Source organism: Quercus lobata, chromosome 5, assembly GCF_001633185.2.
Source record: "Quercus lobata isolate SW786 chromosome 5, ValleyOak3.0 Primary Assembly, whole genome shotgun sequence".
In the NCBI taxonomy this organism is placed as follows: Eukaryota; Viridiplantae; Streptophyta; class Magnoliopsida; order Fagales; family Fagaceae; genus Quercus; species Quercus lobata.
In genome coordinates this window covers 63777532-63788250 of record NC_044908.1, presented here as the reverse complement: position 1 = coordinate 63788250, position 10719 = coordinate 63777532, and the positions used below count along the sequence as shown (strand labels likewise).

The following is a 10719-nucleotide window of genomic DNA, read 5'->3' as shown; positions in this document are numbered from 1 at the left end:
TATATATATATTTATATAATCACAAGGGAATATTGCATATCAACTAAGAGTTGATATGAAATATCGCTTTATGATTATGAATAAACAAATTCACGATAGTGATACACAATATATAGAAATTTCAAAAAAGGGTAGAACAAAGGAAAATTTAAAAAAAAAAAAAAAAAAGACATAGTTATGGATGGATATGTATGTAGATTTTATTTATGCTTAGTGCTGAGACGATTTACTTTACATACAGTAAAGGGTCTCTTATACAAGTAGAAGCAGATACAACACATACAATTGCAGTTGCAAGTACTTAGAACCTAGAAGGCTAGAAGCAAACACATGCAACAGACACTAATACGTACTTAGAAGTAAATACAGTGACACTACATAGTGGTGGTCATGTGTTTCCAATCAGAGCCTGGCGCAGTCTTCCTAGCTTTGCAAGGTATGCATGGGACGCCTCCACCTCCACTGCTACTACCACCACCAGAACCACTGCCACCACCATAACCAGAGCCACTACCACCAGTACCCGTAGATCTCCCAGTACCACCTCCACCACCTCCTCCTCCACCACCAGCTCTGCCAGTACCGCCACTGCCAGAGCCGCTGCCCGAACCAAACCCACTCCCAGAACCACCTGGACCTGCAGCACCACCTCCTCCTCCACCACCACCACCACCGCCACCACCTCCACCACCAACCGCGGGAGGAGATAGAGTGGGAGGAAACGGAGTGGGAGGACGTCGAATGGGAGGAAACGGAGTGGGAGGAGACACTGTCTGAGGTGGTGGAGGGCATACAGAGTGAACACAGAGGGCAAAGCGTATCAAAAGTAAGAAAGTTGAACAAAGAAAAATCAACCGAGCCATGTCTGCTGGTCAGTGAAGGAAACACACATTGGGTTGGTGAACATGATCAACTATATTTATACTAGTAGGGGAGAGGGTTTAGTACGTGAACATGGGTCGTGCTTCTTGCGTTTGGCATCCCCATTTTCCGCCAGTTAATTTGCTAAAAAGATAGTGAAAAAATGGCTTTTGTAATAGATGCTCATGGACTTCTCGCATGCGTCAGGGCAATTAATAGAGCCTTCTCTACTTAGCCAATATCATCCGGAACATTGTCAACATTCAACAAACTCCTAATATTAGCCATAATTGGCATGGAGAGATATGGATAAGCATAGAGTAAACAGAGCAAGGAAAGAAAGTCTCAATCTCACGTCTGCTAGCTGCCAAGGTACATAGGCTTTGTAATCTCAAATATTCGAAAATATACATGCATGTATATATATAATCATGATCCACTTGTAAACCTGATGTGAATTAATGAAACACTCTTTTTTTTTTAACCAAAAATTAATCAATAACTTTATTTAAAGTTACCCTTTAACAAATAGGAGAACAGTAAATATAGCAAAACATTGTATCATGTATATTTTAACTATAATAGACAGATGAATATAGTTTAACAAAATCACGTATTGTTTAATATTATTACAGAATGGTATAAGCTAGCTTGTCTTTGTGTTCCGCTTCTTTCTTTCTGACCCATCTATTCTTTTCGAAAAGTTTTTATTGGCTAACATTTTGGAAGTACTTTCCTACATTAATGAACAAAGAAAATTGCAATTAGTTATCACCAAAGATACATAGTATTAGTATATAGCTGAGAATCGATGTTGTAATCGCATGCAGTATCAAACACATGTACATAAGACATAACATAGCTGCGTTGTCTAATATCGAGCAAGCGAGCCACCCGTACTTTGAGGTGGCGCGCATCACACTTACCACCGACCTTCATTGTTTCATTTGTTTCTTAGCTAACATAAAAGGGTCCGATTCATGAGAGACAAAATGTATTGGTTGACATTGATTTTTTTTTTAATCAATTAGAATCGACTGGCTTCTTTACGCATCTTTACGCATTTCATAAATTTCCTAGGCAATGAAATGTATTTTGTAAATTTTTGGTGTGTTTGGTTAATTTTTTGAATTTTGTGAAATATCCTCTTTGAAGAATGCATTGTGCATTTCTCTTCTTTTTTTATTTTTATTTTTTATGCCAAAATGAGAATTCTACAATTTTGAGTACATATTTTGCATTGTCTCATTTTAACTAAAATAATGGGTTTACAATGAACCGTGCAAAGTATTTTTATCACAAAGGTTAGGATTGTAAATGATGTTTCGTTTTTTGAACAATTAGAGGTTGATTTCAGAAACAATTTTTTATATTCATTTAGAGTATGTTTGGATACTGCTTATTTTGCTGAAAACTGAAAACTGAAAACACTGTAGCAAAATAAATTTTAAATGTGTGAATAGTGCAGTGAGACCCATTTTTAATGAAAGTTTGGTTGAAAAAAGAGGTTTGTAGGTCCTGTGAACAGTGCACGGGACCCACTGAAAAAGTTGAAACACGTTTCTCAAAAAAAAAAAAAAAAAAGGCAGATGTAGATGTGCAGCTTATTAGCTATATACAAACGGGTATTTAGTATGCGTTTAGCTCCAAATTAAAAAGAAAGCTTATTTTACTATTTAGCTTATTTTTGCTACTATTTATTGGCCTCACTGCACTTTTTGGTACTATTCATGAATTTAACTGTATTATTTCAGTTAACTTTTACATTTATCTACAGTACTTTCAGCAAAAAAAATTCAATTTCAGCAAAATAAATGGATCTCAAATAGACCTTTAATTAGCAAATGATCAGACAAGTTCCACGTCCAAATATAGACTCAACTAGTAAACAAGTTATACATATAACATAAACATTATATATATATATATATATATATATATATATATATTTGCAAACAAGCTTGTAAGTATGTTGCTTGATTTAAATATGTAAAAATTATATGTTAATATGTCTATATGTATAAGATACACTTAGATAGACTTGATATTGGATTATGCAAATTTGTAAATAAAGCAATTAGATATCAAATTATTATTTGTAATATAAATAGTCAATTTTGTTGTAAAAATAATATATAATTTTTAACAGTACAAAGTTGTTAAATCTATTTTTTAAGTGTAATAAATCTAATTTTTATAAGTTCATAAACGAATGCATTCTATCTAATTAGCTCAAATAATTAAATTTACAATTTTAAACTACCAAGAACTTTGTAGCTTAATTGGTTGACACTTCTAGGTGTTTCTAATGGAGACACCTCTTGGTATTTCTAATGGAAACACCCATAGTTTAAATCCCCACTCTCCCATAATTACTATTGATTTGTCAAAAAAAATTAAACTATAATTTATTTATTGCTTCTTAGCACATATGTGTAAAGTGGTAATAAATATCAATTGTGGCGTTTGGTATATATGAGAAAAGAATAAACCAATCAAGTTGCTCATGAATCAATTTGAGCTTTTTCAACAAGAGAATGAGCCTAACTTTAACATGATCTAGTTCATTGTTGAGTTTTAGCTCTACTCATATTCGAAATAAAAAGAAATATTACATCCACAATACTTTCATAATAAATCATAAGTAATAAGTTGTTAATAGTTCGAATTTGAACCCAACATTAAAATTACTTTTTTTGTCCGATAGTGACAACTTACCACTACTTAAAATTTGTTGTGAAAATATTGTAAAAAAATTATAGACACAACATTTCTTATAAAATTAAGAGAAGACTTAGTTTAGTCCATTTACAGTCTAGTAGAGTTACCAAACACAACATTAGGTAAACTCTTATTTTGCTTGGCCTTAAGGTGGTAAATTGTGCCACAAGAAAAGAAAATGTGTGTGTGAGAGAGAGAGAGGGTCAAAAGGAACTTAGTAAACCTAAATGGTCAAATAGAAAACTAAATCAAACATGAAAGACAAAAATGAAAACTTTGATATTTAAAAGGTTAATATGATAACAAAATCAAACATAAATAGTTAAAATAAAGATTATGAATCCTAAAAGGTCATAATAAAATGAAAAATACTAGAATTTGTCAAAAATAATATAAGTGATGAATTTAAATGATAAATGGTAATAATTTATCAAATCAACAATTTGTAAAAATATTATAAAAATTGTTTTTGACCAGATATGAAATGGCTCCAAACATTTTAAAATTAAATTAACAGTATTTAAGGCCCGTCTCAGTCCAATTACGGTCAGTAGAGTTACGAAACACGGCCTTGGGTAAACACTCACTCCTATTTAGCTTTGCTTTAAGGCGGGAAAGCGTGCCCACTAGAAACGATGAAAAGCACACACACAGACAGTCAGAGAGATGGAGAAGGAGAGCTCGAACGACGATCACCAGATTACACTAGAAGTCATCAAATCTTCGAATGTAAGCTTCTTTCGAAGTTTCCAAATTCAATTCCAACCCTCCAATCCATTTTTTTTTTTTACAAATTTGCTTCTAATTAATGGCTTCTCATTATGTTTTTAATTTTTAACAATATGTAAAATGCTTGCAAATTGTGTTAAACTCACCCATTTTTCGTTGTTGTTGTTGTAAATGTTTAGAAATAGCATAAACTGTTATTTTAGCTGCTAATTCATAAAATTAGGATTTTTATGCCTTTGTTTTGGAGCACAATTCGGTTTCTTTTCTTTGAATTTAAAAAATTCAATTCGAGTGGGTTATAATTAGCTCAACTGGTAGAGTCTGTGATAGATTAGAGATGCCTATACCAAAAACCGATTGGTGTCTTGGTCTAATGATAAAAAGATATTATTAAGAGTGGACGTCATAAGTTGAAACTTTCTAAAAAAGAAAATTCAGTCCGAATTTTATGATTTGGTAAAAAATTTCCTGGTTTGGTTGCTGAGAAAATGTAGAAAAACAGAAAAGAGAAGAAGAAGAATCAAACTGTTAGCTTTATAAATTTTAATTATCAAGGCCGGGAATTAGAATAACATTGAGAACTTAGTTGAGGAATCTAGTGGAAATTTGATTTCAACTTAAAGTCCTTTGTGATTCAAACTTTTCATTTCTTTGTTAAAATTTTTCTATCAATCTTTTACTTTCATATTTAATTAGTATGAGTTTTGTAATCAGATTAAGATTAGTTCGAAGTAAACTTGGTGCTAATGCTATACATCTTGCAATAATCGATAAATCTATCACTCGGATATTGTCTGTTACAGGTTATGCCCATAATATTATTTTCTTCTTAGTTATTCTATTCATTTTATTGCATGTAAAGCAGAAACAGTTTGTGCATCTTGTCAATTCTTCCGTATGAAGAAAATAAGCTATATATTATCTATAATTGGTCAATGGTTAATTATTAGTTTTTAGCAATGCCAGTGGGACTTCCTCTTTTTATAATATTTTCCAGTTTTTGCTTTTACCTATTGTGAATTAATTATGAGTTATTCATTTCTCTCTCTTTTGTTAGAACTTCTTGGGCACATTGCAAATTCATAGGAAACCTCGAGCGAAACTGTTGAATAAAATAATACATTAGTTATATTATATGGTTTAAAGCTTATAATCTTATTTGAAGGGTTTGCATGTAGTGGTAATTCTGAATGTGTTGATATATGATACTGAACATTCTAGAAAGTAAAAAATATAGAAATCCCAGTGGATGGGGGGGTTATTACGTGAGTGATGAGGTTTACACAAAATTAAAGAAATATAGAATGGTATATGTGACTACACAAGAGACTTCTTAATTAGAACATGAAAGGTTATTATATCCATCATAACAAGTAGATCCATGTGATCCTTAGTATGGAACATGCTTTTAAGTACTCTTGTTTGTACAATTGTTTATATATTTAACAGATGGAATCAACATGAAAAGTTGAACTGCTTAAGATTACTTGCAATTAATCTTAAGAATCTATACAAAAATGGATGAGACCAATCAATGCTAATGGGATGGTGCCTAATCGTTATTTATCCCATCCCATATCCACAATCTAACTTCAAAACATCAACCTACATAATTATATATATATATATATATGTTAAATAATTGAACTTTATTGAAAAAATGTATACAGGTAGTATGCCATTGTTAGAAGGAAAAAAAATGCAGAAGTGAAAAATAAAAGGCATAACCAGAAAAGATTAAAGCCTTTGTATCAACGGCAAAGGAATAAAGAATCTAGAAACTCCATTAAGGAGTACATAGAAATGGTAGTAGACTGTGATGCCCATTCGAAAATGGTCTTCAGGAAGAGAAACTTGAGATTAGGCAGAGAAAGCTTTTTTCTCTCAAACATGTGTTGATTACGCTCCCTCCAAATACACCACATAAGACAAGCAGGAATTGCCCTCCAAACTTTCGCATACCTTCTAACTCCCCTCACATCCCTTTATATAAATATAAATATAAATATATGGTAAAAACTAGATACATTCTAATTTTTCTTCGAATTAGTGGAGTCAAATGATTTATTTTCTAATTCAACTTGAAATAGCGAAAACATTGCATATATGGACAATGATAAAACCTCTCATTTTTATAGAAAGAAGGCTTGCAATTCATACACTTTTTCATTTTTTTACTATTATTATTATTTTTTAACCTATTGTAAGAATCTTTAACACAATGACATCCTAAACAGACACAGAATTTCACCTAGGTAAAAATGGGTGAGGTCTCATCAAGATTGATTGATTTTCTGTTCTATCATAGTTTCTTCACACATACACACATTTTAATCTTTTTACTTCTTTTAGGGCACGTTTGGTAGACTGTAATAGGCACTGTAATGTAATAGTTATTCCTATGGTTTAGCTATTTAATAGTTTGGTTATATTTTTATTACAGGGAATAGTCATTCCTTATGAATAGCTATTCTTTAAAATGAGGAATAACTATTCCTCTTTAAAAGGGTTATAATAGCTATTCTTTAGTAGATGTAATAATTTCTAACATTAATATATTTCCAAATAGATAAACTTTCCATATCCACCTAATAATTATGGAAATAAAAAATCATAAAAAAATAACTCATCTCTCTAAAATTTAAAATATATTATTTTCTAGGAAATATATTTGTATGAATGAGATATTTCCTAAAATAGATCATAAGTTTTATTCTAATGTTACAACTCACAACCAAACTAATTAATAGGTTTAGTTATTCCATTACAACACTTTTTATTTCTGGTAATAAAGATTATCATTCCTGTTGTAATCCAGATTCAGTGTACCAAACGTATCCTTAGTATTTCCTTAACAGTTTATATTTGATTGATTTTTCTCAGGATTTTTCTCAGCGTATCATATCACTAGATGGAGAAAATGTTTCATTTGATTTTTGAAACTTTGGCGAGTCCTGTCATGACTCATTGGTTTGATCAACTCTTTGATGATGTTATGTGCCACTTACCTTATTGCTATGAAACATCGAGACCTTAAACTTGTCTTTTGCAGCTGCTTTTGGATTTGTTGAGTTTCTCTGCTGCTAGCTTTTCGGCCTTGGCAAGATACTCTGTTTCAGATGACAAACCATCAATAGATATAGTGGAGAAATATATTTTGGAACAGTTAGATGTAACAAAAGATTCAGTATCAGAGGTTAAGGTACCGAATTAGTGCATTATGTTCTTGATGTTAATTGTTGAGTAGCATTTATTTTAGGGAGCTGCTAATTCCTCTAAATAGTTTTATTAATACATTATATTTATCTTATCATTTGAAAAGAAGTGACTATAAGACTATAAGTGGATGCTGCAAAAGTATTAGAGTATAAACAGTGATCCTCTTATTTATAAGCAACATAGCTGGTATAAATAGGCACATAAGCAACATAGCTGACATAAAGTAGCTGTTTCCTTTCCCCCACACTTCCCCACAAGCGTCACTAGAAACATGTCTATTGATCTCATCTTACCCTCATCACTATTTTCTCTTCTCCCTATCCAAATTTCATTACCTCTTCAAACCAATGTCCCCCAAACAGTACCTTCTCAATAACTTCTCTGGTAGGTATTTCCATAAACCTGTTGCCAAAAATTGCTTCTTTTAGCTCAGCAACCTCTCTCTCGAGCCTAATAATCCGAGCTTCAAGTTTCAGTCCTGATATTTCAGGTTTGTAGCTACTACCTTCTCCATAATTATCATAGATGCTCACCGTGTTGTCAACAAGACTTACTGCATTCCCCTCACTTGTAACTTCCATGGCTCTCTCTAAAGCTCTTACTTCAGCTTCACCTGTAAGTTTTTCCACAGGTGTCATTGTTGGCTCCTTTCTAGTAGCTCCATCATTAACTTTATCTTTCCCACATGAAAAACTTTGTGATTGGCCCAACGAATAATGCATGGCATCACCAATTGGTCTTTTACCTAGACTTTTATGCATGCCATAGGATCTCATTCCCTCACTTGCTGATTTATCTTGTTCCATAGAGTTCCCTACATCAACCTTGTAATGTTTTGGAGGAAAACCTAGTGGAACATCACCATCATTGCCTCTCTTTCTTCCTATTAAAGCTTGTAGTACCTTTTTCTGCGTTGTTTTATCTACATTGACAGAGTTACCTGCTTTAACCTTGTAACATTTGGGAGGAAAACCAGGCAGAACATCACTATCATTGCCTTTTGAAGCCTGTGGTGCCTGATTTAGTATTCTCATGCTCCTTTGCCTGTTTGCAATAAGCATGATTGAGTCTTGCTGGCCCGATATTGATTGCTTCCACCACTTCAAGTAATGAGAGGTAACACCAATCTCACTAAGCCTTGATGGAACATATAATTTCACATCACTTATCGGCTTACTGTAATTGTTCCAGGCAATTTCAGGAGTCTTTTTGCATTGAGTAACACAACCAGGAAGATCTTGATCCATTCCAAATTGCATTGCAACTCTATGTGGGAAGTACTCTTCTATACAGCCAAGTCCAACAAGCTGGGAGACCCTCATGCATCTAGCAAATGCCTCTATTTCTTCATCCAAATTAGGATCAACTGGTACCCACCTTTCCTTTTCCCTAAAAAATCTTGGGAAATCCGATTTATACCTATACAAGGCATAAGGACACCAAAGAAAGGTGTCTCCTGCTGAGAGTAGAGCCAACCTTACATTCTCAACATTCACACTTTTAACTCCATGCCATCTAGCAAACGCCGGTTCACCACGTATGACCAACTTGGGTTTTGGTTGTAATGCTTGAAATCTCTCCCACACCCAAAGTTGAACTAATTGAAATGGTGACCGAATGATTACTTCCAACAAACTATTTTCATTCTCACCACCGTCAAATTTGTTTAAACCAACAATGGTTCTTTTCAACAAACACAGATCCCTGTAAATACTAGAAAGAACTGCAGGGGCAAGTGCAATTCGGGTCCCTCTAGCAAGGTGAATAGCAATAGGAAAAACTTGTTTCCTTATCAAATTAGAATTTGGAAGAACAAACACTGACAACCACATAACAAGAAATGCTTCATGCTCAATTTCACTCCCACTATTTATAAACAACTTCAGCCACTCTGATGGGGAAGCCTTGCGAGCTTTACTCCTCCCAGTTTCAACTCTAGCTTGAATCAGTTTATCTTCTATTTCCTTCAATTCCTGGGATTCTATGGAAATGTAAACAGAGTGTCCCAAAACAGAGAAACCTCCTAAAACTATTATATCCTCCAATGTGAGTGTTGCTTCAGCCCAAGGAAAAATAAATGTTTTGGTTTTACTACACCATCTCTCAGCAATACCAATAACCAAGTCATTGCTTTTTCTGATTACGTAAGTAGAATTCATAATGGCTTCAAAAATACCTGCTTTCTTCCATAAGGATTGAAACTTGGGACGCAAGGAATCAACCCAAGTTTTCCAATTTCTTGGTGGTTTCCAAGGCCAACTATTGAATGTGAGCTTCAAAGGCCATTTTGAGGGCTCAAAAGTGGGTGGTAGGGAAGAGGAAAAGAGTGAAGGAAGCTCAAAGATTGGTTCATCAGTGAAAGTCACAGAGGGATTGAGGAAATGGGCTGGTCTTAGAGTTGGCTTGTGGTCACCTATGGGAAAAACCATGAACTCCTCTCTAAACTTGAAGATGGTGTTTGGGGGTTCAGTCATTGTTGGATGTCAAGAAAGGTTAGGAAATTGGAGATGGATATGTGGTAATGGGTTTTTGTTGTTGTTGTTGTTATTTCATTACTGCACCTTTCAAACTTGGCTTATTCCCTGTGTTTGCAGAACAAAGCTATTGTCTATTGCTGCAGAGAAAGCTGGGTGTTCCAAAAAAAAATTCCCCATATTTTATTCAGGGGCAATTTTGACACAAAACTCACTTTTTTTTTCTCTCTCTCTCTCTCTCTCTCTCAAATGATGATAAGGTCAAATTCGGTGCTTTAATACAGGAGCAAATTGTAACAGAAAGTTCCATTTTTATAGATGCAGAGTGTGAGGGTAATTTGGTGGCAAAGGCACATCCTAGTCCTGCTTATTTTGGTAACAAAAGTCTCTCTCACAGGGAAATTTTGGTAACACAAACTATATTTTGGTAGAAAATAGCCAATAAAGCTGGCTCTTTTCCAGTTTTCACAACTATCCTATACGATCGATTGTAAGTGATTGTCTGTCAACGTAGACCCGCGTGTGTGTATCCAAAAGGTGCGCTGTGAACCTATGCCTGTGAATGTGTTTCTTCTTAAGAGGAGCAAATCCTTTCCAGTGGACTGGTGTCTAGAGTACAAGTCGTGGAGTGCAAGGATCAGGCTGTCCATGTATTTTTCACTTCAGTGTAGTGGTTTGTATTACTATTTTATGAAACGAAGAATTGGGGCGAAGT

At 33.9% G+C, this 10719-nt stretch overlaps 2 protein-coding genes across 2 annotated transcripts; both read right to left on the bottom strand.

Annotated features, from left to right (window-relative positions):
- Positions 1–374: 374 nt before the first annotated feature.
- On the bottom strand, positions 375–863 carry LOC115990932 (glycine-rich cell wall structural protein 2-like). The gene has a single exon (XM_031114699.1). The coding sequence runs from the start codon at positions 861–863 to the stop codon at positions 375–377; it is 489 nt and encodes a 162-aa protein (XP_030970559.1).
- A 6984-nt stretch (positions 864–7847) lies between these two features.
- On the bottom strand, positions 7848–10004 carry LOC115990931. The gene has a single exon (XM_031114698.1). The coding sequence runs from the start codon at positions 10002–10004 to the stop codon at positions 7848–7850; it is 2157 nt and encodes a 718-aa protein (XP_030970558.1).
- Positions 10005–10719: the final 715 nt, after the last annotated feature.

Coding starts and splice junctions, on each gene's coding strand:
- LOC115990931 (XM_031114698.1), bottom strand. CDS start 10,004: ATGACTGAACCCCCAAACACCATCTTCAAGTTTAGAGAGGAGTTCATG.
- LOC115990932 (XM_031114699.1), bottom strand. CDS start 863: ATGGCTCGGTTGATTTTTCTTTGTTCAACTTTCTTACTTTTGATACGC.